The sequence below is a fragment of the Phocoena phocoena genome, chromosome 1, assembly GCF_963924675.1.
Source record: "Phocoena phocoena chromosome 1, mPhoPho1.1, whole genome shotgun sequence".
Classification (NCBI taxonomy): Eukaryota; Metazoa; Chordata; class Mammalia; order Artiodactyla; family Phocoenidae; genus Phocoena; species Phocoena phocoena.
Window position 1 is genome coordinate 113434108 of NC_089219.1, and position 26391 is coordinate 113460498.

The window sequence follows — 26391 nt, forward strand, 5'->3', positions numbered from 1 at the left end:
GACGCGAGCTTCAGCTAAGCCTCGGGCACGCGCGGGGTGCGCGAGAGAGGGTGGAGCCCTACTCCGCCACCACCGCCGGGTGGTCCTCTCCCCTCCTCACCCCTCCCGCCCCCCCAACCCCCCGTGGGTATGCGACGGCCCCTTTAAGAGCAGTGGCCCCTCCTCCAATTCCCTAGACCTATTAGAGCCTTTGCTCGGGCGCCGGTGACTCAGAGTGTTCGCGGGAGCGCCGCATCCATACCGGCCAACCCAGATCCCGAGGTCCGACAGCGCCCGGCCCAGATCCCCACGCCTGCCAGGAGCCAGACGAGAGCCAGCCAGCCGGCCGGCGAGCTCCCACCCCGAGCAGTCTCTGTCCTTCGGCCAGAGCCGCTTGCCCTTACCGGGACCTCTGCCCCGCGGGCAGCGTTGCCACCCTGCCGGCCATGGAGACCCCGTCCCAGCGGCGCGCCACCCGCGGTGGGGCGCAGGGCAGCTCCACCCCGCTGTCGCCCACCCGCATCACCCGGCTGCAGGAGAAGGAGGACCTGCAGGAGCTCAATGACCGCTTGGCGGTCTACATCGACCGTGTGCGCTCGCTGGAGACGGAGAACGCAGGTCTGCGCCTTCGCATCACCGAGTCCGAGGAGGTGGTCAGCCGCGAGGTGTCCGGCATCAAGGCCGCCTACGAGGCAGAGCTCGGGGATGCCCGCAAGACCCTCGACTCGGTGGCCAAGGAGCGCGCCCGCCTGCAGCTGGAGCTGAGCAAAGTGCGCGAGGAGTTCAAGGACCTCAAGGCACGGTGAGTGCGCCCAGGTGGCGGCGTGGGGCCGGGAGAGGTGCAGAGAGGGCGAGCCGACTGTCGCCCTTGCCGAGCTCCAGACGGCTGATAACTTTGCGTTATAGTCTCCTCCCTCACCGGAACCGCCCCCAGCGGGTGACTGGCAGTGCCAAGGGAAATTGTCAAGACAGGACAGAGAAGGGAGGGGTCTCTGGGAGAGGGTGGAATATATAAGGTAACGGCGCGGGCAGCAGGACCAAGTAGGGGCTGGTGGCAGGTCCACATTCTGTCAGGGTGGGATTTGCCAGTCATTTGGGGCCTGGGGGAGAGTCTTGGGCAAAGCGGAACTGGCTCCGCCAGGTCTAAGAAATCTGGGCACCCAGGACACTTTGGAGTGGGTGAAAGGCTCCTGTTAGAACTTTCTTGGCAGGCTTGGCACTGTGCCAACTTTGCCCAGCCTGGCTCTGAACACATGACACCCACTAAGACAGAGCTCCCAACCTGGCAGATGTCCAGTGGTGCTGGAGAGAGGTCACCAAAACAGGGTGACCCCCTTTTTCCCCTGCAGGGGCATGGTGATGGCCCCCTCAGCACAACCCTTACCCAGGTTCTCTCTAAGAGTTGGGAAGCTCTCCTTCACTCCCTACCTGAGACCTTCCCTGGACTCTGACAGGCCAACCAAAGAGCTCCAGGAGAGCGGCTTCCCCACAGCTCTCACAGCCCTTGGCCTGCTTGGCCCAGGAATGCAAGGGAGGGAGGGAGACAGAGGGCAGAGGCTCCCAGCTCAGGAAGTTGTGCTATGCCCAGGTCTGCCTCCCCGCTTCCCCACCTTCCCCCATCCCACCCTCACCCTCTGCCTGGAGTCTTCGAGGGTTGGGGGCTTGTCGCTCCCTGCCTCCCTCCTTGGGGTGAACCGCTTTCATTTTCCCAGCCAAGCTGAGCAGCCTTTGCTCTGGCCCAGTCCTCGCAGCCGCTGACTTTTTGTTGTTGTTCTTTGCCTTGTTCAACTACCAGAATATAGTGACATTTTTGAAATCCAGCCGTTGGAAGCTTCAGGCCACTCCTACCTTACCCATCCCTGCCCCACTCTACCGCACCCTACTTGGCTCCTCCCTCTTTTCTAAAAAGGCCTTTGGAGCTGGGAAGTTTAGGCCATCTTCAGCTCCCCAAGAATTTGTTTTCTATGAAGACCTCAGCCAAAGAGCACTAAAGGTGCTTGGAGATCCCTGGTTGGGGTGGGGTATGGTTTGACTTTCCTTCTTTTCCTTGGCATCATCTTCTCCAGACTCATGCTCTTCTCAGAACCTCTGTGTATTCTGTGCTCTTTATACCCCTTCGTGAGCCCCTAGCCCCAGGCATGGTGGGTGTGGCAGATCCATCATCCCCTTGTGAAGATTAGATGGAAATTGAAATTGTGTGGAGAGGCAGGGTGACTTGCCTGCCGCCCCCCCACTCTGGCTGTGGCTTGTGGGGATCTCAGTTCTCCGGCCAGACCAGGGATCGAACCCGGGCCATGGCAGTGAAAGCCCAGAATCCTAACCACAAGGCCACCAGGGAACTCAGGTTGACTTTATTTCTGTTGAAAGGGATCACTGCTGTCATTGTCCACTAGTGATAGGAGTAACTTAGTTAGCAGGACAGACAGGAGGCAAGCTAAGGGGAGTCCCAGAGAATTAGCGTTCTAAACTAGTCCACGCAACTACCAAACTACTACCTTGCAGATCCCTGTGAAGGGCATTGTTAGCAGATCTTTTTCTGGGGAAGGCATTGATCAGGGAACAGAACAAGTGGAGTCTATGGTCTCTCGCTAACCCAGCCACGCCAGTCTGTCTCCTCTGCCTCCTGGTGCAGCTGTCGGGCCTGGGACACCAGGCGGGTGTGCACGCATGTGGGGCAGGGCCGGGGGTGGTGTGTGTACTTGTTATATTTAGCCACCTGCCTCTCCTCTCCCCCACTCATCCTGGCTGGGGAGGCTGGACTTCCGGAAAAGGGGGGGCGGGTTTGCACACCTGGATCCTAGGCTGATGGGAGGGCTCAGGTTGGGGTTTCTGTCCTGTTCTATGTCCCCAGTGGGAGGAGCAAGGATTTGTTGCTCCCTTTTGCGTCTGCTGTGCTCAGGGTGAGGTGTGGAGTAGAATGAAGAATTTGGGAGAGGAAGAAAGGCATTGTCCTAACTCCTCCCACTAAAGCCTAGGGAGAAGGTGTTGCCTGGTTTAATGTTTAGTTAGAGCTCAGAGTTCAGGGCCAGGCTTTGGGTTGGGATGCAGAGCTGTCTGTAAGATCTTGTGGGGATTCCTGGCCCAGCCTGGGTATCTTGACCACACCCAGGGGTTTGGGGCACCCTCTCATCAGGCTGGGTTACGGGCTGCAAGCAGAAACACTACCCCCACCCACAAACACATACACACATCCTGTCAATTCTGGAGCCCCAGGGATTTGGACACCTAAGTGCGGGAAGAATGAGGAGGTTAAGAGCATCAGGGAAGGCCTGCCTGGGGTCCAGGCTGGGAACTAGGCCCCACCCCAAGCAGGACAGCTGGGTGGATGACTCAGATGCTGCCCTCCTCTCTCCCACCCTTGTGGCTTTACAAGAGACAGGGTGGAGACAGCAGATGTCTTAAAGGGAGGGATGGGGGCCTGAATGTCTGCATCTTCTGCTCCCCGCTCCCCACTGCATCCTGGGATCCTTTTCTACCTCCTTCCTAAGGTTCTGGTGGTGGTCTGGAACCGGGACTCCTGACACGCAGTATGCACAAGCAGTTCTAGAGTTGAGGTCTAGAGTTATGGGCTTGGGCTACGGGATGGTGCCAGGGTCTGTGTCTTCCCATGCGGAACTGGTGGAGGAAGGCTGAGTCAGAAGTGGGGAGATCCCAGCCCCACAAAGCAGAAGCGTCTCTTCCTCCCCAGACAAGGCCTGGGTGCTCAACGACTTCCTGAATTGCCCACCTTTTGCGGCCCTGGTTGGGACAGGCAGGGACCTGCCAGGCCCAGGTTCATCCAAGCTCTCATCAGGATAAGAAAAGCAAAAGCCAGAGAAGTGTAGAGGCTTGTGCCATGTCACACAGCAGGGGAGTGACGGGTCAGGACTTGAGCACAGGCCTTCTGCTTCTTAGTTATGTGCTCGTACCATTAAACCGTACTTCTCTAGCTTAGGGGACAGGCTGGAGGATCTGGAAGGCGGGTTGGGATGACTGAGGCGCACTCCTGCAGTCTGGAGATTCTGCTCTGGGACCAGTGTTGTCTTAATGTTCTGCTGTTCCGCAGGGCCTGTTAGCACTTGATCGATAGCCTTTGCCACATCCCATACCTGGAAAGACCCAGGACCCTGCCAGGCCATGGATCATGAGACAGAGCTCAGGGAGGCTGGTGATTCCTGTCTTGAGACTGTCTTGGGACTTGTCATGGGAATTGTCTACCTGGATCTGCAGGAGGCTGTGCCCTTTGGCAGATACATAAGGATAACAGGGATGGAGGCCTTCGAGGGTACCTGGGCCCCAGTCCTCACCTGAGGGAGCTCCTGGTGTCATCTCTTCCCCCACCCCACACCCTGAAGTCCACATTCTTATTCAAACGGAAAGAAGAAGGTACAGCTAACCCTGGGGGCTGAGCAGTAAGTACTTAAGGAGCTCAAGAGAAATAAGAAAGACAGTAATTCCTGCCAGGGCCCCTGATTGCCTTTCCACGATTGATGCCCCCGGCCGGCACATCCCCTGGCCTCCAGGAATCTGAGACTTACTCTTGCATGGGATGTGCCCATTGTCCCCACTCCCAGTCCCACCCCCAGTGATTCAGTAGCTCAGTGTCAGGGCTGAAGGCAGGGACAGCTGTGGGGACAACTGGTAGGAGATGCCTTTACCTACCAACTGTGCCCTCTGCTCCCCCTCCCTTGCCTGCCTCCTCCCCAGCCCCTGACCACCTCTAGCAGCTGCAGCAGGCAAGACCAGGTCTGGCTCAGAGGCCCAGGGCAGTTCATTCTATCCTCACCTCCCTGAGCCCCACCCTGTGTACTGAAGATGACACAGGCCAAGCTCGAATATTCTTGGAGATAGCAGGAAAGAGGTTCTTTGGGGAAGGTTGCAGCATCTCCTACTGCTTAACAAGAGGCAAGGTGGTCCACCAACAAAATGACAGGTAGCAGGAGGTAGCGGAAACAGCCCTGGCCCTTGGTGTCCTTAGTTCTAGGCTTGGCCCTGCCGATAAATTGCTGTGTGACCTTGAGCAAATCACCCCCCATCTCTGGATTTCCCTAGCTATAAAAGAAAGGGGTTAGAGCAGAAGGTCTCCAGAGATCTCTCTGGTTCCAGAGTAGTACAATGACCCACAAAGTGAGAAAACAGTCCTCTAAAATACCACGCTGTAAGTATGAAAATCGAATATAATTAATAACCAATGCTATTCACAATAGAAATATTTCCCACAAGCTTGGAATTAAAAGTACTAACACCCTCCTCTCTTTCTCAGAGAAAGTTTGTGAGAAACGGTTAACTATTATGGCATCATATCCTTGGCTTATGCTTTGTTTTTACTGCTAGTAGGAAAGGACACTATGTTTTTAATGCGGCTCCCTTCAGGACATGTCATGTAGGCTGTATCATGCAGAAGAGGGAGAGTCCCATGGATCTGTGTTGGGGAAGAAGGGAGGCTCTGGGGCAGGCAGGACTGTTACCTTAGTGCTGGCCAGGATTAGACAGCATGAACCCGGAATAAGAGGGAGGTGCAGGGGTGACCTTGAACTGCCCCCCTTCTATCCTTCCTGCACCCGCAACCTGAGGCTGGGCTGTGAGGAAGTCTTGGCCCTTAACAATCTCTCAAGGAAGGGGACAGTTTGGCAAGGAGGTGGGGCAGGGTGGGGGGACAGGAGCTCCCCCTGCCCGTTTGTGGGAGAGGAAGCTTGAATCCTGCCTGTCGAAACCAGGAATAATTCTGGCTGGAATCCCAGGCCCAGCAGACGAGCTGAGTCACGGTAGAGGGCAGAGTAGAGAGTGGACGGGAGACCCTGAACTTGTCCGGTCAGAGAAGAAAAGGCAGAGGGATGGCCTTTTATTGAAAACTAGGATGGGTGTTCTTGTTCAGTGGCAGCAAGAGGGATGAGGGCCTGAATCACATGAGGGACAGATGGAGGGGAGCAGAACACAGGAGTCCCTTTAGGGACTGGCTCAGGGGAGTTAGAGACCCTTAATTTCAAGGGTCCCAGACCTGGGCAGTTGAGAGGGGGCTGTTTGGGATTGCCAAGGCACCCCCTTCCTCCTCCTGAAGCTCCAACGCTGCCACCCTCTGCTGGCTGGGAGAGAGCATTGCATCTTCCCAGGCTGGAGTTGGAATGCAGTGGTACCAGAACTCCTCGGCCCTCCCCCCACTTCCTCTCTTCATCTTGGGGTGCGGCTCCCACCCCCTTCCCGCTGTTGTCAGGGTTAATAACCATGAGCCACCAGGCGGAGGGTTAATACGTCCTAAGAAGGGACTGCTAAGTCACCTTCTTGTAGGGATCCCCTAAATGTCCCACCTTATGGCCAGTGGCCTCCCTCCCTCCCACCCCCAGGACGTCCTACCTCTTCCCAGGCCTTCCGTCTCCCCTCCATGCCCCCACTTCTTTTGGTCTGTTCCCAGGCCTCAGCCCTGCATTTTTATGACAACACAGGAATAATTTCTGGAGAAACAGGCCAGGAAGAAGGAAAGTGGAGTTTGGCATGGGACCTGGAGGGAGCGGTTGGTCAGGAAGCCCGCTGCCTGTTGTCCAGGACCCCAGCACCCTGGCCTCTGGCCGCAGGCCTCTCCTGCCCCTGCACAATGCCACGTTGATACACCCAGCAGCTGTGACTCAGGCCTGGCCCCCTGCCAGTCCCAGCGCCTCTGCTGGAGTTGCGTCTGAACGTGTCAACAGGCCCCCTGTCCCCCTCTCAGCCCCAGTTCCCCCATCCCAACCCTCCCTCTGCTTGGAATTAGACCTGGCTTTGTCTGGGGCGAAGACAGCTGGGAGCCTGGTGGCTCTGGAAAGGGACCTGAGGACCCTCAGACCCCGAGCATATGTGGCAGGTGTCACACCCAAGGGAGGCGTGCAGAAGCAGAGCCATGCCTGCTGTGGGCGCATGTGCCTTTATGGGGAGGCCCATGCACCCACATACTGGGGGTCGACCTCTACCATGTGCTTTCCAGGCGCAAGACATTCAGAACTTCACAGGGTGGCGTTTGGGGGAGGCTCAAGGGGCTTCTAAGTCCCTGAAGCACCTGCCCCTCTCAGTTCCTCTCTTCAAGGTCTCCTTTCCAGAAAGGGCTGGTGCCTTGAATGCCAGAGTGGGGAACCAGATGTCCCAGCCTATCCACGTCCTACCCATACCTGAAAGTGATGGCAGACCCACAGACCAGCCAAGAACCCAAGCAGTGGTTACTTTTGTGGGTAGGGGACCGTCGAACTTCATGGCTCCACACACAGCTGTGGGAGTAGCTGATGTTTGAGGGCTGTTTCACTAAGTCTCTGTGTCATCACTCTCAGACTGGGGTGGCTCCCAGCAATTGAGCAGAAGCCGAAGTGTCTTCCAGGCTCTCTCCCTGGGTGTCTCTGTCTACTTTCTGCACCCTCTGTGTGTGTCATGCCATTTTCTGTGTCTGTCTCCATCTGTTGTGAGTGTCCTCAGGTGACTGGGTGGGCAGGGTTTTAGGGTCTGAGGCTGCTCTTCTCCAGGCCTCGGTTTCCCTATCTGTAAAAGGGCAGGAGTTGGTCCAGGAAGAGGTCCCCCTAGAAGCCTTGAGCTCCTCCTAGTCTCAGGGCATTTGGGGACATACAGAAAAAGCCCGGAGACACACTTATTACTGGAAAGAGAATAAACCAGCAGATAAAACAACAGCTGAACGCACTTGGAAGAGGAGAGAGGGCTGGGACTGGATCTGGAGGCGCTGGGCTGAGGCGGGGCTCAAACAGAGGTGGGGGCGTGGATTTGGATAGGTGGAGGGAGGGAAGGATACATTTCAGTGGGGGGAGTTGCTGGAACAAAAGGAGGAACGTGCGGCCGGCTTGGGGTGGCCGTTGGAGACGCCCCATCACCTGGCAGGGAGTCAGCCTGGGCAGAGGTCTAGACCCCTGGGAAGAGAGGGGAGAACTCTCGCCGAGCCAGGAGGGCTGGGAGTCACTGCTCTGCCCCCAGCCCTGCTCTGCCCTGCCCAGCCACAGGGGGCTCCCTTTCCTGTGAGGCAGGAGACGCTGGGGGGGGGTTGGTTAAGGGCCCTCTGTGCGCCTGCCTCCCCTCCCCCTCCTCCCGTCTCTGACCCGCGGCGATGGGGAACACGGAGGGCCGGTGAGGCTGGGGCGGGGCCAGTGAGTGGACAGGGGCGGGTCTGAGGGAGCCCCGGCTGGGCTGGTCCGGCTCCTCCACCGCCCCCTTGGCCATCTGCCCCTCCCACTTCTTATTTTTAGCCCCAGCCCGTTGTCGTTGCTCCCCTTGTCTCTTCCTCAGCTCAGCGGAGGAAATGGGGGCCTCTCCCTCGGGGCCTAGCAAGTTGCTCCCGGCAAGCGGGCCCAAACAGGCCTGCGGCCGGCCCTGGCTTCCATATCTGGCATCTGAGCTGGGCTGAGGAGGGTGACTCAGCGGGCGGGTCAGTGCCTGGCCCAGTGCCCACCTCAGCCCCTTTGCCGTGCTGCGTGCCTTTCTTCCCCCCCCCCCCCCCCCCGCCCCAGGCAGCCCCCAGAGTCCTGGCCTGCAGTGGCCCTGGAGCCTGGCTTCCCTATCCCACCAGCCAGGCTCAGCGTAACAGAGCCCCAGCCTGGGGCCACACGCGCCAGCTCCCAGGTCTCATTTCTACTTTATTCTTTTCCTCTCTGCTCCCCTGCCCTCCCCACCCCACTCGTCCCTCCTTCTGAGATCAGATATGCCAGACGTGGGAAGAGTTAGAAACAGGATGCCCAGCCCTTCTTGCCTCATGAGCCGTCTGGGATGGAGCCACTCCTGTGTGGGAGGAGCCTGGCGGATGGGAGGGAGAAGCCGGCAACCCACTGGCATGGCACGGGGCCTGGGGCAGGACGTGGGTAAAGCCAGGGTCTCCCCTGTGAGCACCAGAGGATTTCCCGACCCCTGCCAGAGTATTGTGTGCTTGAGGATGAGTCACCTGTGGAGCCCCTGGTTCCCACCCTTCCAGCTCCCCTTGCCTGCCTCACCCTCTCCTCCCTGCCAGCCCAGTCCTCCCTGCCCTAGCTGTGGGGCAGCAGTCAGCATGTGCCCGGCTTTCCCACCGCCAATCCCCAGTGGACTCAGGCACGGGCAGCAGCACCACTCTGGGGCTGAACGCCTGGCCAGTGTCTGCTTGGGGTCCCTGCTAGGGCTGAAGACCCCAACTAGGGAAGAAATGGCATTTGGACCTGGTGGTCAGGCAAGACTGGGGAGGAGGTTGGAGAGGCACTGGTTTCCGTACTGCCACCCACAGCGGTCTCTTGGGGAGTGCTTGTGGCTCCCTGGCCACAGAGCTCCTGAGGTCTGAGTCATGAGCCCATGGGTGACAGCAGCTGCTTCCCCACAGAGGGGAGCTCCCCAAACACAGCTGAGAAAACCACAAAGGCTCTTCCTTGCTTCCCTCTCTTTGCTTGGGGTTTCCCTCACCTGCAGGGTGTGCCTTAGTCCTTTCATCGCATGTCTTTTAAGCGCTAATCAAAGCCTCCAGGAGGGGAAGGAAAATCACCCCCTTAATTTCTCTGGAGGCCATTAGAGCACGGGAGGTGGAGCAGTACATCAGTGATTTCCAGCTCTGCTCCCGACTTGCTGTAGGACCCAGGAGGGACCCTGGACGTAGCTCTCTGTGCCTGTTTCCTCACTCACGTAGTATTAGCACCTATCTCAGTAGGGAAGCTGTGGAGATTAAGTGAGTTAATATTATAATATTTAGAGCAGTGTCTTGTATGCAATTAGGTGTGTTTGCTGTCATTATATGATCATTAGTATTAGTCTGAGTATCAGTATTAATATTAGTATTACTACCACCCCACCTTTGGGAGCAGAAGGAACTGAAGAGGTTATACTGAAGGACAAAATCCTGCAGTTGTCAGGCTGTGTGAGCCTCCGAGGACAGGGACCGAGCAGCTCCGTTGTTTTCCTCTGTCAGTGCTGCGTTGCACTGCCACAGGAAAAGTATTTCCAAGGAGAACTTCTGAAGTTCCTCTTCTGGTGTCTGAGGAGGCCAGGGAGGCGGGACTAGGGAAGAGACACCCTTGAGATGCCTTCTGAAAGCATCACGGCGCTCCTTCCTGCTTCTCCCAGCTCAGGCTGGCTGGATCTGGGAGCCCTCTTTCTCCTGCTGGCTTCTCTGCTCTCTCTAGACCTGTGGCTTAGGGGGAGGAGGGGGGGGAGGGGGAGGAGGGAGGGGAGGGGGAGGAGGGAGAGGAGAGGGAGGAGGGAGAGGAGAGGGAGGAGGGAGGAGTCCTGATCAGCAGCCAGAATTGACTGTGACCTACCCCCACCCCCACCCCCACCCCAGTCCCCATAGCAGCTTGCTGTGCTTGACACTGGGTCACTCACCTTCCTCCTCTGTGCCTCAGTTTCCTCATCTGTACAAGGAGGGGATTAAGCTGAACGTATGCTCAGCTCCTTCTAGTTCTCTAAATTCTGAGAGCCTCCCAGGATGGCCAGCTGCAGCCGTTAGCCTGCAGGGTAGAGAGGCCTCTTGGCTGGGAAGTCCCTGCCAACCTTGGAGTCAGCCCAAGGGGCTCGGAATCTATGTCTGCTGCGTCGCTTCGCTTTACCAGCAGTTTTTCTTCTTTTTCCCTCCTCGCCCTGCAGCTGCCTCAGCTTCGGAAAAGTTCTGAAGTCATGGAAAGTTGGGGCTATGCTCCCAGCCAGGGGCTGGGCCGGATGGCAGCCAAAACCTGAGCTGGGTTTTGACTTTATTTTTAGCTTTTCTGGCTGAGACGGAGGAGGGGAGACATCCTCCAGATCTGGAAGGGCCTCTTTTCACAGGAGACAGACACTGTTGCATTAAACAGCTTGTTCTGAGATGTGGCCAGAGGCCTGGACAGAGCAAGTGTGCAGGCTGGGGGTGCTCCCCCCAGGTCTTCGGGTCCTTCCCTTGCCTGTCTGGGTGTTGCTCTGTCCCCCCTCCCAGTGGAGCCCAGTTGGAGGGGAGGTGGCTCCTGTTTGAAATCTAAGCTGGTGGCAGGAGAACACCATCTCAGTCTCGGGCCCTCCCTCCAGAGCTGCCTCCAGTCTAGCCTTCTCCGTCCTGCTTCACAGTGAATTGTTGGGTCTGCTGGAGCTGAGGGCTTTGGTGGCAGGAGAAAAATGTTGGCAGGGCCACTTTTCTCCTTTCCAGGATAGAATTTTTTCCCCCTGCCCACGTTTGGTTTTCCTTTTTTCCATCTGCCATGGTGGGTTCATGCTTGAAGTCTGATGAGTTGCAGATGGCAACTGGGCCCAGGCCCCTTGTCTCTTTCCTTCCACTCCCTGGGTCTAGTGGTTTCTCTCACCACGCATTGCTGAAGGGATCATTACAACTGAAAAGTTCTTGGGTTCCCCAGAGGTCTTTAAGAAAATAGGATCCCTCTATTTCTCTAGGTCACTCTCCAGCAAAAATCATCAGCGGCCCAGAAAGGGAAGGGAGGTGGCAGAGGCAACCCCTGTTTGGTTGGTTCTAGCTAAAGCTTTACCCAGTTTGAGGAGTGGGGAGGTTCAAGGCTGGAACCCAGATGGACCTGGAGGCCTGGGGGTCGCATCTGGAGCCAGATGCTGAGGCCTGTGGTCGATGTGTCAGGCTCAGCATTCTCAGGCTCTGATGAGGCCCAGAGGGAGGGAGGCTGGAACCCCTGTGCTCTGCCCAGATCAGGGGACCCAGACTGGGTCCGAGAAAGGGAAGGGTCAGTACCATGCCTGGCCGTCCTCATCCCAGGTCTCCCTGAGCTTTAACCAGACTTTCCCTCCCAGCAGTTCCCGGTGTGTAAAAGGGACTAGGGGAGGTGACAGACACCTTTGGGTCTCAAACTGATAAGTGTTAGGGACACACAGACCCAAGGCCTAGGAGCCTGGCTGTCTGGGTACCCGCAGGGAAGGAGGCTTGGCTGAATGGAAGGTGGGTGGAGTCGGGGGAGAAGGTTAAGGCCCTCTGTGGGAAGGGGCAGGAGACAAAGGTGGCTCTGTCTCTTTGGGAAGGAATGGGAGGGGAGAGAGGGAAAAGCATTCATCTCACGGGATCGAGCTTTGCCCTTGGCCCCAGGCACGTTCCTGAGTACTGAGTCATGGGAAGGGTGGAGAAGCAGGAAGGGGGTTTTGGGGACCTTGGGGGAAGTGGGAGTCCAGCCCCAGAAGCAGGCAGATGCAAACAAACCAAAGTCAAGGATGCCCTCCCCTGGCAGTTTGAAGGATAGCAGAGCCAGGCCCCACAGCTGACCTCCCAGAACCTGACTTCTCTCTCTCCCTGGGGGACCTGGCTCTCTCTAGGAACACAGACTCCTCCTCTTAAACCCACTCTTCCCTGGCTTCTTTAGCAATACCAAGAAGGAGGGAGACTTGATGGCTGCCCAGGCCCGGCTCAAGGACCTGGAGGCTCTGCTCAACTCCAAGGAGGCCGCACTGAGCACTGCTCTCAGTGAGAAACGCACGCTGGAGGGCGAGCTGCATGACCTGCGGGGGCAAGTGGCCAAGGTGAGGCCCGCCCGTGATGCCACCTGACACCTGTCCCCCCTCCCCTGCCAAATGCACACTCACTCATCCACCCCAGGCCCCCTCAGGAGGTGCCCAGTCTGACCTGTCACATGGCATCAGAGCCATTCCCATGTCCTGCCATCGTTGCACCCATCCAGACCATATTGCATCCTCTGCTGCCCATGGTGTCTAGCACGGTGAATTTAAAAGAATCCACAAGCCATTTCCATTTAACTTTGCAATGAATTGTGCCTGGCCCTGGATCCCTCCCGGTTTGACCCTGCTAGAGAGAGCCATGACCTCTCTGGGAGGCAGGAGAGGATGTAGACTGTCCACAGAGCCCTGATCGGGAGCTGATGGTCGATCACATATGGATGCATGTTCTCAGTGCTCAGCATGTGTACGATGGTCTTTACTTTCAAAACACTTTGCTATGTATTCTAGCCTCTAATCTCTCATGTTACAAGCTAAGGAACAGAATCAAAGAAGCTGGCTTGTTCCCAATCTCACAGCCACGTCTGCTCAGAGCAGGACCAGGACTAGAGACAGTCACCAAGCTTCTGTCCTGGGCTGTCTTCCCTCCCAGGCCCTGCCGCCACGGTACACCGTGGAGAGACCAGGAGAAGCCAACATGTTGACAAGAAAACCAAGGCTGGGCCATTCTCCTCCCAGTTCCTGCCCCCAGCCCTTCCCAGCTTCACTTCCCAGCTTGTGCTTTCTAAGATGAAGATCTAAGACAGGTGCACCCCTACTTGAGGTTTAGAGGATTGTTTTGTGGCAGATAAGGGCGCGTCTCTCCGTGATCAAACCCCTGCCTTCCAGTCTGGCCGCCTCTGCTGTCACTCTACCCGCTGAGCCCTGTCCTTCAGACTTCAGCAGTACTGACTAGTGCACATGTGTGCCTTCTTCCCTCTGTGCCTTTGCACTTGGCTCCTGTCTGCCCCACTCACCTGTCCTTCAGATCTCAGCCTCTTGGAGGCCTTCCCGGAAGCCCCCTCTACCACCCCAGGCACACTTTGGTTCCTTCCGTCATGTTCCTTCTGTATTCTGGACATACTTCCTTTATAGCAATTGCTGTGTTGTGCCAGAGAAAGGAGGCACTGTCTTTTTTTTTCTTAGCACAGTACCTACCCAGAGTCATTACTGTGAGGGAATAAATATATTATTACCTCTATGGGTATCCAAGGCTCTCACTCCCCTAGACCTGTTTCTGCACATATAAAGGGATGTGCTGGACGCAGCCCACTTCTCAGCTTCCTTCCAGCTCTGATGTCCTATGATCCCTCTCCCTGACCTCTGCCCCCTTCCTCTCAGCTCGAGGCAGCCCTGAGTGAGGCCAAGAAGCAACTTCAGGATGAGATGCTGCGGCGGGTAGATGCTGAGAACAGGCTGCAGACCCTGAAGGAGGAGCTGGACTTCCAGAAGAACATCTACAGCGAGGTGGGAACTGTGCCCTGCAGACCGGAGGACCAGGGCTGGGTGGTGACAGACGTCAGAGCTGGGGCTGGGGGATCAGCTGTGTGCAGAGCTCCCTGCCTGACTCCCTTGTACTAGTGGATGGGGAGTTGGGGGGTGGCCAGCCCCCAGGTTAAAGTGGGGCTTTATAGTGACTCCATTCAGGGTTAGGACTGGGCCAGGAACTTGGGTTTCATCCTTGAAGGACTAGTTCTGATTTTGGTTTCTGGGTCCAACCCTTCCAGGAGCTTCGTGAGACCAAGCGCCGCCATGAGACGCGACTGGTGGAGATTGATAATGGGAAGCAGCGTGAGTTTGAGAGCCGGCTGGCGGATGCCCTGCAGGAGCTGCGGGCCCAGCACGAGGACCAGGTGGAACAGTACAAGAAGGAACTGGAGAAGACCTATTCTGCCAAGGTGCTCATTATCCCGGGGCTCCCTTGCTGCCTCTGCCCCCAGCAACCCTCCACCCGCCCACCCTGAGATGTCCTGTGGGAGATCGGGAGGATGGTGGCAGGAGCTCAGGGTACCCGGCACCTGACGCTGCAGCAGTGATGCCCTTCTGAGGTCCCTCCTGCCTTTGGTCGCTGCAGCCCTAACCCTGTGTCCTCCCCTCCAGCTGGATAATGCCAGGCAGTCAGCCGAGAGGAACAGCAACCTGATGGGGGCCGCCCACGAGGAGCTGCAGCAGTCCCGCGTCCGCATCGACAGCCTCTCTGCCCAGCTCAGCCAGCTCCAGAAGCAGGTGATGCCCCCACCCCGCCCCTCCCCCATCAGCCAATAGTCTGGGCAGGATGTCAGGATGTCAAGTGGAAGTCCTGAGGAGGGGAGGATAGTGGACAGAACATGCCCCAGGACCACAGGCTGAGTAAGAAGCCTAGGATTTGGAGTCAGATGACCTGTTTGCTGTTCCAGGACTACCTCTTATCTCGCCTGTAAGACCTTCGCTTCTCAGAGCCTTAGTTTTCCTATTTGAATATGGAGATCATTCTTATCCTCCCTAACTCATAGATCTGCCAGGAGACCCAGTGTGAGGTGTTAAAAGCATCAATGTTCTTCTAGCTGGCTGTGCCACTTGTGGCAGAGGAAATCGGTTCTAGCCTCAGATTAAGAGATTTCAGTTGGATATTGAGAAGGCCTCCCCAGTCGTCACCAGCCAGCCGAGGCCACATTAGAGCCATAAACGGCTCTGATGGGAGCCTGGAGATCCTGGGGAGGATAGCTGGGTGTCCCCTGCCCCTTACGTCTCCATACTTGGGGCCCTTGGGAGCTCATCAGACCCCTGCCCCCCGTCACCCAGCTGGCAGCCAAGGAAGCAAAGCTGAGGGACCTGGAGGACTCGCTGGCCCGTGAGCGGGACACCAGCCGGCGGCTGCTGGCAGACAAGGAGCGGGAGATGGCGGAAATGCGGGCAAGGATGCAACAGCAGCTGGACGAGTACCAGGAGCTGCTGGACATCAAGCTGGCCCTGGACATGGAGATCCACGCCTACCGCAAGCTCCTGGAGGGCGAGGAGGAGAGGTGGGCTGTGCGGGAGTCGGGGAGGTGCTAGCGGCCGCCTCTGGCCTGCCACCGGCCTTGACTAGGCCCCCCACCCTGTCTTCCCCTCCGCAGGCTACGCCTTTCCCCCAGCCCCACCTCACAGCGCAGCCGCGGCCGGGCCTCCTCCCACTCGTCCCAGACACAGAGTGGGGGCAGCATCACCAAAAAGCGCAAGCTGGAGTCCACAGAGAGCCGCAGCAGCTTCTCCCAGCACGCTCGCACCAGCGGGCGCGTGGCCGTGGAGGAGGTGGACGAGGAGGGCAAGTTCGTACGCCTGCGCAACAAGTCAAATGAGGTAGTCCCCCAGGTTGGGTCTAAGAGAATGCATCCGGGTTAGGGAGAAAACCTGGAAAGTGAAGGGACGGAGTTTGCGGGGAGGGCTGTTCCTCCCATCAGAGGCAGACCAGGGCAGTGTGGCTATCTCCTCCACACTCTGGTTCCAGTCCTGGCTCCGGGACTTGTCAGTGGCAGCGAGACCTTCGGCAATTTATTTAACCTCTCAGAGCATCGGTTTCCTCATCTGTAAAATGGGCATAATAATAGTCCCTAACCCTTTGAATTCTTGGGAAAATGAAAGTACTGAGTATGTTTGGCACAGCATAAGAGCCCATAGATGTAGCTATTATTTATCCTTGAGGGGAAGGCAGCGAGGGGCAGAATAGAGTGAGATAGACCCAAGAGCCTGAACGAGCCTCCCCCAACCTTCCCCTTCTCTCCCTGGCAGGACCAGTCCATGGGCAACTGGCAGATCAAGCGCCAGAATGGAGATGATCCCCTACTGACCTACCGCTTCCCGCCAAAGTTCACTCTGAAGGCTGGTCAGGTGGTGACGGTGAGTGGCAGGGTGTTTGGGACTCTGGGGTGGCCTCGGGTGGGGATGGGTTGGCCCGAGGATGGGAGTGCTGGAGTGAGCACCCTTCTCTAATTCTCCCTCTCCCAGATCTGGGCTGCAGGAGCTGGGGCCACCCACAGCCCCCCTACCGACTTGGTGTGGAAGGCACAGAACACCTGGGGCTGTGGAAACAGCCTGCGCACGGCTCTCATCAACTCCACTGGGGAAGTGAGTATGCCGCAGGCTGGCCTCTCACTGGACAAAGTTCCCCTGACGGCCAAAGTAGGAGCCAGCTGCCCCCAACCCAAAGGGGCCAATTCAGGGCCACTTTCTCCCAGCTCTCCTGTGCAGTCCCAGGCCCCAAACTCTCCACCCAGTGTACAGACCCAAAGCTGCCTCCCCCAGCAGCAGGAGGGGTGGAGGTTAGACAGTGAGGATTGTTAAGGCAGACGATGCTCCTACCCAGAGAGTTTGACGGTGTCACCCTGGGGTAGAAACAAGTTCCTTAGCTCCATACCACAGAGGACAGAGTAAGCAGCAGGTTGGACAAAGGGCAGGCCACTCGAAGGTTCTTAGGTGGTCACTGGGTTGGGTATGCTACACACCTCCTCCCCTGGCCCTGAGCCCCTAACCCCTGGGGCTCTCGTATCCCCGGCAGGAGGTGGCCATGCGCAAGCTGGTGCGCTCAGTGACTATGGTTGAGGATGACGAAGATGAGGATGGAGATGACCTGCTCCATCACCACCACGTGAGTGGCAGCCGCCGCTGAGGCCAAGCCCACGCTGGGGCACCCAGCCAGGCCTAGGGACAGCCTCTCCCTGGCCTTCCCGTGCCCCAAAAATCTTTTCATTAAAGAATGTTTTGGAACTTCACTTGCTGCCCTGGCTTTTCTTCTCTCTCCTCCCTATACCTTGAACAGGGAACCCAGGTGTCTGGGTTCCCTACTCTGGTAAGGAAGGGAGTGGAACTTTCTGATGCCATGGAGTCTTCCCATGGGAGCAGTGGACAAGGGTCTGGATTTGTCTCCTGGGACAGGGATGGGAGGACAGATGTGGGGCACCCAGCCCTGCCTCTCTCCCCCAATTTCTGTCGCATGCATCTCCTTTCTTGTCTCCTCCCCATTCCTGTCACCTGCATGGCCTCTCATCTCCCCCATTTTTCCTGGGAGAACGGTCTCTCTCACCCGCGCCACTTCCCAACTAATTTTGCATGCCTGCTGCTCTACAAGCTTGCCCACTCTCTCTCCTTTCCCTCTTAAGCTCAGCGTAGCTAGGACAGAGTCAAAGCCACAACTCCCATTCCCTGTCTTCTATCCCCAAGTCTTCATGACCCTGCCCCCTTTCGTGTCCTCCCTTCCCAGCCCCGGGCCCCCTAAGCCCTATCGCTCACCCGCCGTTAGGTTAGGTTAGGTTAGGTTAGGTTACTTGAGCGCAGAACCCCACCTTCCCACCTGGCAACTGGGAACCTGCAGGAGCGCGGAGCCTGGGTGTTGGGCCTGAGCAGTCAGTCTCAGACTCGCCGTCAGGCCTGAGCCTTGTCTCCCTCCTCAGGGCTCCCACGGCAGCAGCTCGGGGGACCCCGCCGAGTACAACCTGCGCTCGCGCACCGTGCTGTGCGGGACGTGCGGGCAGCCTGCAGACAAGGCGTCTGCCAGCAGCTCGGCAGCCCAGGTGGGCGGATCCATCTCCTCTGGCTCCTCCGCCTCCAGTGTCGCAGTCACTCGCAGCTACCGCGGTGTGGGGGGCAGTGGGGGTGGCAGCTTCGGGGACAGCCTGGTCACCCGCTCCTACCTCCTGGGCAACTCCAGACTCCGAACCCAGGTGAGTTGTCCCTCTGCCTCTACACCCCCACAGGCAGCGGGGGCCCTGGTCCCTGAGGGTTAGGGTGGCCCTGTGGGGGGAGAGCCTTCTCTTCCGCAGCCCGGGGGAGTGGGAGCCTCCTCCCCGAAGCCCAAGATCCTAGATGGTCGCTCCCACATCCTGCCCCTCCTGTCTGAGCCCCAGATTGGAGGGCAGGGGTGGGGCGGGGGGTAAGGGAGGGAGGGTACGGGCCAGGTGCTGCGGCTCACACCTCTCCCCTTCTCTCTTCTCTCTTAGAGCCCCCAGAACTGCAGCATCATGTAATCTGGGACCTGCCAGGCAGGGATGGGGGCGGAGGCCTCCTGCTTCCTCCTCACCTCGTGCCCACCCCTGCCCTGCCCCTCCTGGGAAGGGGCTTGAAGCCAAAGAAAAATACCCCTTTGTTTTTTCTTCTATGTTTTTGTTTTTTTCTAAGAGAAGTTATTTTCTACAGTGGTTTTATACTGAAGGAAAAACATAAGCCCCCACCAAAAGCGCATCTATCTCAATCCCCCCCTTTTTTTCCCTGCTTCTGGGGAACTCTGTATCTGCCTTAAAACCAAAGAGGGAGCCAAGGGAAAGGGATGCTTTTTACAGAGCCTAGTTTCTGCTTTTCTGCCCTGCCTGCTGCCCCCATCCTGGGGACCCTGTGACATGGTGCCTGAGAGGCAGGTGTGGAGTCTTCTCCGCCAGGCCCCTGGGCCATCCCCCATCGTTCCACTACACCTGGCTGAGGCTCCTCCGCCTGCCCCGCCCCCAGTTCCCCCCTGTCCCCAGCCCCGGGATGACTTGATTCTCCCAGGTACCAGCTGCGCTTGCTTTTTCTGTATGTTATTTAGACAAGAGATGGGAATGAGGTGGGAGGTAGAAGGAGGGTGAAGAAAGGTTAGAATGAGCCTGCCGTCACCCAGCTTCAGAGCCAGAGGTGGGCTGTGCCCAGTCACTGGAGATCGAGGTCAGGTGGGTGTAGGGGAGGAGGGAGAGGGAGGCTGACTAGAATGGGGGAGAGCCTGCTGGGGCCCCACCACAGAGGAGGAAGATGAGGAAGGGTGGAGGGTGTGTGGCAGTGGATTTTGGCAAACACTTAAGGAGCCCCTTGCCTCCCATTTCCCATCTGCACCCCTTCTCTCCTCCCCAAATCAATACACTAGTTGTTTCTACCCCTGGCTGCTGTGGTGTCTGTCTTTGTTGGTGGGTGTCACTGTGTGTTCTGAGGGGCAGACAGACAGACACACACACACACACACACACACGTAAATGTCGCTCAGTCACCGCATCCTCACGCCGCCCAGCCTTGCCCCTGCTCTAAGGGAGATGCGACAAGGCCCTCAGAGCTTCAGATGCACATCTGGGCACCCAGCGGTGGCTGATGGGGAGAGGCTGTGACCTGAGCATTGCCCACCCAGTGCAGGGCTCTCTCTCCATAAGTCCCTCAGAGAAGCAGAGCCTGAAGGAGAGCATTTCCTTCCAAGCTTTCTTCAACCAGCCAGCACTTAGCGAGCACCTTCTTCGTGCTACACCCTGAACTCAGCGTGAATACTGAGACTTGATGATATGGACCCAGTCTGAGGGTGGTGACATCTCAGGACCTGGGGCAAGGACAGATGGGGAGGAGGGAATAGAAGCCAGTGAGAGCAGCAGGAAAGGGGCAGGACTGACTTTGCAAACAAGCAGTTAATGTCCCTCTGCGCCACACTCCATGCTCAGCTCAGGGACAGGGAAATGGACAAGACAGTGTGTTCCGTGTCCTCAGGGACCTTACATTCCACTGGGAGCCAGAAAACGTGGACTGCTGTGGACAAAGGGACGTGTCAGGCGGAGTAGGAGCCTCAGAGAGGGAGCCTGTCATCTGGGGGAATGAGGAGCCCAGACTGAGGGAAAGGGCCCCAACCAGGGAAAATGAGCTATAGGAACCAAACTTTCTCTGGCCCTTTATAAATTCCAAAGCATCTCTGCGCTATTTCATTGGACCCTCATACTGTCTTGACAGGTGGATATTGTCCCCTTTGCCCCTGGAAATGGGGACTCAGAGTTAACTCGACAAGACCACACAGCTAGTAGATGGCAGAGAACCCAGGGTCCTGGCTGTAGACCCCTACTTCTGTGACACTATGCTCCCCGTCTGAAAAGAAAATAGTGATGATAAAATATAAGTTTATATTCCCTGGGACAGAGGAGTTGAGCCTGCAGTCAAAAGTCAGTGGTGGCGCAGTGGTTGAGAATCTGCCTGCCAATGTAGGAGACACGGGTTCAAGCCCTGGTCTGGGAAGATCCCACATGCTGCGGAGCAGTGAAGCCCATGCGCCACAACTACTGAGCTTGCACTCTAGAGCCCGTGTGCCACAACTACTGAAGCCCACGCGCCTAGAGCCCGTGCTCCACAGCAAGAGAAGCCACCGCAGTACAGCAAGAGAAGCCACCGCAATGAGAAGCCCATGCACCGCAAGGAAGAGTAGCCCCTGCCCGCTCGATGCAACTAAAGAAAGCCCGCGTGCAGCAACGAAGACCCAACGCAGCCAAAAAAAAAAGTCAGTGACAAAAAGAGCATGTCTGGGTTTGTGGGAAAACGAATTGGAGAAAGCAAAATGAATGAGAGGAGAAAAGTCTCTTAAGTCCTGCTGGAAAGTTCTGGTTCCCCATGGGCTTGAAACCAGGTGTCTCTGGGAAAGGGATGCTGAGAGGATGAGGCGTGGGCTTGAGGAAGTGGTCCCTTTCTGAGGTGGGCAGCTTCGAAGAAGGAAACCCTTTCTCAGTCCCAGGCGAAGGCCTCAGGCGTCCCAAGTGGGTATGGGGTCTTGGGCATCATTGGAGTCCTGTGTTCCTTCTTTTTTATTTATTTATTTATTTTTGCGGAACGCGGGCCTCTCACTGCTGTGGCCTCTCCCGTTGCGGAGCACAGGCTCCGGACGCGCAGGCTCAGCGGCCATGGCTCACGGGCCCAGCCGCTCCGCGGCATGTGGGATCTTCCCGGACCGGGGCACGAACCTGCAGAACCTTCCCGGACCGGGGAACCTGTTCCCTGCAACGGCAGGCGGACTCTCAACCACTGCGCCACCACGGAAGCCCCTGTGTCTCTTCTAAATGAGGACTTCCTGGGATGGACACGTGGGGGCGCCAGAGCCCCACCCACGCCGTTGGTTCCCCCTGAGCCCAGCAGGACCCCGATGGATGGCGCGGGCTCTGAACATGGAAGGCTACGTGCGCACTGTGGGCTGGGAAGCACCAGGACCAGCCGGCGAGGTCCTGGCTCTTGAGGAGGGCAGAGCGATAAGGCAAACCCGCAAAAGCTGCGGCAAGCGGACCATGCAGTCGAATTGGTAGCTACCACTCAGCCCAGCGGGTGCGTCGCACACGTGGTTACTTCACATGACACTCAGCGGACCACAAATGACTATTAAGAATTTTGTTGCTGTTAATAACATGTAACACATACTCTGTAGTAAAACGGAAAACACAGGTAATTACAAAGAAGAAAAAAGAAGTCATCCCTTTCAATCACCCAGAGGCAACCCCGGGTGGATTTCCTTCCAGATTTTTTTTTTTCCTGAACATATATTTATTGATAGTTTACATAGTTAAGGTCTCACCGTGGTTTAAACTTTGATTCTGCTATTCTCAGTTAACGTGCATAAGCACTTTCCAATGTTATTTCAAAATAACATTGACTTGGGACTTCCCTGGTGGCGCAATGGTTAAGAATCCCCCTGCCTAATGCAAGGCACATGGGTTCAAGCCCTGGTCGGGGAAGATCCCACATGCCGCGGAGCAACTAAACCCGTGCCCCACAACTACTGAGCCTGCGCTCTAGAGCCCAAGAGCCACAACTACTGAGCCCTCGTGCCACAACTACTGAAGCCCGCACACCTAGAGCCCATGCTCCGCAGCAAGAGAAGCCACTGTGAGAAGCCACTGCAAGGAGAAGCCTGTGCACTGCAACGAAGAGTAGCCCCTGCTCGCCATAGCTAGAGAAAGCCTGCATGCAGCAACGAAGACCCAACACAGCCAAAAATAAATAAATAAGTAAATTTGTTAAAAACAATAATAATAACATTGACTCTTTTCCTATCATGTAAGTAATACTTGGCCATTACAGAGAGGGTAGAACAAGAGAAAGAAAAATATTATAATCATCTGTGCTGCCACTACTCAGGGGTGAACACTATGAACATTATGGGGGAAGGCCTTCAAGCATTTTGTTTGCGATTTTCAAATATATACATATATTTACAATTTTCTCCTGGCTCTTGTAAATAAATGTGTCCTGGAACAGACATCTTTGCACACATCTCTGGGCATTTCCAAGAAGTAAATTCCAAGAAGGGGACTAGCTGAGACAAAGGTATATACATATTATAAAGGCCGTTGATAATATTGTTAAGTGTCATCCAGAGAAACTGGGTCATTACCATTCTCACCTGCAGCAGAGCCCACTTTTTCCCAAACTCTTCCCAACACCAGGATTTTTGTCAGTTTTAATCTTGTTAGGAAAACAATTATAGTTCATTAGTGTTTCAAATTGCATTTCTTTGAAGAGAAGTTGAAACTTTTTTCCATCCACATATATTGGTTTTTTGCATTTCTTCTGGTGTGAATAACATGTTTCTAACCCTTTTGCTCATCTTTCTACTGGCAAGATTATCTTTTTCATATTGGTTCTTAAGATAAGGGAGAAATGGGGCTTCTCTGGTGGCGTAGTGGTTGAGAGTCCGCCTGCCGATGCAGGGGACACGGGTTCGTGTCCCGGTCCGGGAAGATCCCACATGCTGTGGAGCGGCTGGGCCCGGAGCCACGTGAGCCACGTGAGCCACGTGAGCCACGTGAGCCACGTGAGCCACGTGAGCCACGTGAGCCACGGCCGCCGAGCCTACGCGTCCGGAGCCTGTGCTCCGCAACGGGAGGGGCCAGAACAGTGAGAGGCCCACGTACTGAAAAAAAAAAAAAAAAAAAAAGAAGATAAGGGAGAAAGCTTTTCCTCTCAATTTTATCTATCTATAGCTATTAAGTCATATGTTTAATGGCTGAATGAATATACAACACTTCATTTAACCACCCCCTCTGGACATTTAGATTAATTCTCAACTTTATGATTGTAAATAATGCTGCAGTGAATGTCTTGTCTTTAAAGATTTCAGGTAGTTTCTTCGGATGGAATTCTGATGATTCCCCTGCTGACTGGTCTTTAAAGTCATGACCACGCACCCCTGGGACTCCCTCCCCTGCTACTCCTGTCCCTAGCCCAGTCATCCCTTTTCTCCAGATGACTATTTCATACCTGTCCTCTCTCTTCAGACTTCCCCTCTTCACTCTCAGCTGCTGATCTGCTTCCTCCTTCATTCCCAAAAGACTGCTTTTGCAAGGTCCCCATGACCTGCACGTTGCTAACCCAGCTGCCACTTCTCAGTCTTCATCTCCCTTGACCTTGTTTGTCACTGCTCAGCTGACATTGCTGAATCTTCCTCTTCTCCCTGACCTCTGATGGATGGAGTGACCCAGGGCTCAATTCTTCTCTCCTCTGTCTACACTTAGGCCCTGAGAGACTTCCTCCAGGTACATGGCTTTAAATACCATCCATATATTGGTGACTCTCAAGTTTATACCTTTAGCTCATTCCTTTGCCCTGAACTCCAGACCTGAATACCCACTTGACAGTCTAATGGCTCTCAAAGTTAACATGTCCAGAACCGATACGCTGATTTCTACACCTCCACTCCACTCTAATCTGCTCTGTCTATAATCTTCTCCACCTCAGCCAATGACCACTCTTCTTTCCGGTTGCTCAGGCCAAACACCCTGGAGTTTGTCTCTAACTCCTCTTGTCCTCTCATACCCCACGTTCAGTCCATTAGTAAATCTTGCCAACTCCATCTTTAAGATATATCTGGAATCCAGTTCATTCTCACCACCACTACCATCTCTTGTCTGGGTTATGGCATTAGTTTCCTGCCCTTGCGCCATACACTTTATTCTCCACACAGCAGTGGAGTGGTCCTGTAATTGTTGGGTCACTCCTCTGCTCAGAACTCTCCAGAGCCTTCCCAAAGCACTCAGTGTAAAAGCCAAAGTCCTCTAAATGGCATGCAAAGCCAGGCATGACGACCCTTCCAGCTCGTCTCTCACGGCTCTCACTCGTGCTTACTCTACTTAAGCTGCAGTGACTGCCCATGTAATTCCTAGAACACACCAAGCACACGACTGCCTCAGGACATTTGCACTAGTGGTTCCCTCTGCCTGGACCCCTTTTCCCATCAAATATCTACTTGCTTGTTCCCTCACTTTCTTCAGGTCTCTATTCAAATGTCACCACCTAATAAAGCCTTCCCGGACCAAATTTAATAAAATAGCATCCTCCTCCTCATTCTGAGTCACCTTCCCTGGTTTGTTTTTCTCCAGAGCACTTATCATCACTGGACATATTTTGTTTGTATATTTGTTCATTTTCTGTCTTCCATACTGGAATACATACACCTGAGAAGAGGTGTTTTTGTCTTTTTGAATCCCCATTACCTGGTGCAGTGTCTGACAATATAGTAGGTGATTTATAAGTATTTGTAAATGCATAGACTCAGAAATAGACTCAGTGGGAGCACTTTTGCAGAACCTGAGACCTTTAGCCAAATTACTTCCAAAACAATAGGGGGCAGACTGTTAGTATTCCCATTTTAAGTGAGGCAGCTGAGACCCAGAGAGAAGAGAGGTTTACCTGAAATCACCCAGCTCACTCCAGGACTCCTGATTCCCAGAAAACACTGTGGCAACTCAGAATACTGTGGGAGGACCCAGGAGGGCTTTACAGAGGAAGGGGTCCTTTTGTGGGGAGGGCATGGAACATTTCTATCAGGTAGAAATGAGGAGAAATACCATCCCAGGTAGGGCATAGAGTCTAAACTGAAAGTTGAGGAAAGGCAGGGTCCAAGTGGACTGGGCGGAGCCTTCCCAGGCTGAAGGGATGAGAGGAGGTCTAGAACACCAGTCAGGGAGTTTGAAATTAATTCCACAGGCACTGGGGAGCCAGGGGGGATTTTTGAGCAGAGCAGTGATATGAGAACTGAGATTTTCTGCTGGTTCACTGCTGTCTTTCAGTTTCCACTTCTCTTTCCCTCTACTTATATGTATCTCTCAGCTGCCCCCTGTCCCTCCAGGGCCAGAGGTAACTGGTTAAGTCATTTTCCTTTTCTATGTCGCCACCCTGACAGCTGATCAGGGAGTAGGAGGGGGAGGGGCTGAGCCAGGACCCTTTGTCTCTTAGCCTCCCCAGCACCTCAGTGACCCCTACCCAGGGAGGGGCGGAGGAAACAAGACTTAGAAGGTAGTTGAGAGCGGAAGGTGCCTCCCGCCCTCCCCCACCCTAAATTGACTCTGAGGTGCTGGCCTCCCCTCCCCCTCTGGGGCCAGGCCTCAGTCCCTTACAATCCTTGGGCTGATTCTCCGTGCTTAGTACCAGTCAGTGCCAGCTGGCAGCTCTCACCGGAGACTGAGGTGGCACGAATATGGGGAAGGGGGGAGGAAGTGGGCAAGGGCCCAAGGGGAATAGGGGCCAGGATTCGAAGAGGTGGTAGTCATAAGCTGGGTGGCCAAAATGGGGGTCGTATGGGAGGAAGAAAGGGCTAGACTGAGGAGTCTGGGGGTTTCCAGGGGAATAGAGGATGTGTCAGGCCCCCTACTCTGGCCCTCCTGTCCCTGGCAAACCTAATCCTCTCCCCACCACCTACTTTCCTCTACACCTACCCCCTTAAGCTGCCCCTAGCTAATTCTCCTTGGTCCCTTTAAGAGCTGCCTGGGAACTGGGGCACTGGAGGGGGCTGGCAGGGCCCCCACCCCTCCCCCTGCCCTGCCTGCCTCTGCTCCGCCCCCTGCCTGGTACAGACTCTGCTGGAAGTCTTGGACGCCTGGGTTAGGGTCTCCACTGCTGGGCTGGGGGTAAGGCTTGAAAGTGGTGGGGAAGGGGGACCGTGGTCCCTGGGGTGGGATGGGGTGGCGTGGGATGTCAGTTTCCTAGCCCTATGGACACGGAATATCTGTGTGCCAACTTCAATGGATAATGTAGGGGGCCCTCTGAGTGGTCCTCCAGCCTCGGACTGGGGGAAGGGTAGCCCCAGGTATCTTGAGGGACAGAGCCTAGGGGGCAGGATGCCTGCGTATCCTCACCCTTCACTCCCCCATCTTATTTTCCTGGGACCCTCATTTGCTAACCTCCATCCAGCCATTTCCTGCTCTTCCTGAAATTAAAGACATAGGGCCCCGACGCCGTCCTCCCACAGATGGAGAAACTGAGGCTAAGCAAACCAGAGTAAATAGAATTGTGTGTACCTCAGCAGGAGAAATGGAGATTAGGATGTAGAAAGGTTCTCCTTTC

The 26391-nt window shown here is 55.8% G+C and overlaps 1 protein-coding gene across 5 annotated transcripts; it reads left to right on the forward strand.

Moving 5' to 3' along the window:
- The first annotated feature begins 217 nt into the window (after nt 1–217).
- On the forward strand, nt 218–18917 carry LMNA (lamin A/C). 5 transcript variants are annotated; one of them, XM_065890803.1, is made up of 13 exons: nt 426–781; nt 12216–12372; nt 13687–13812; nt 14073–14243; nt 14446–14571; nt 15127–15347; nt 15441–15663; nt 16093–16200; nt 16309–16428; nt 16859–16948; nt 17751–18020; nt 18297–18319; nt 18878–18917. In XM_065890803.1, exons 1-13 carry the CDS (start codon nt 426–428, stop codon nt 18915–18917), a joined length of 2031 nt encoding a protein of 676 aa, XP_065746875.1. The 5 variants fall into 5 exon arrangements, with proteins under 5 accessions (XP_065746887.1, XP_065746875.1, XP_065746883.1 ...); XM_065890818.1 differs by lacking the exon at nt 426–781 and adding an exon at nt 8030–8049; XM_065890811.1 differs by lacking the exon at nt 18878–18917 and having other exon boundaries at nt 17751–17870; nt 18297–18323.
- Nucleotides 18918–26391: the final 7474 nt, after the last annotated feature.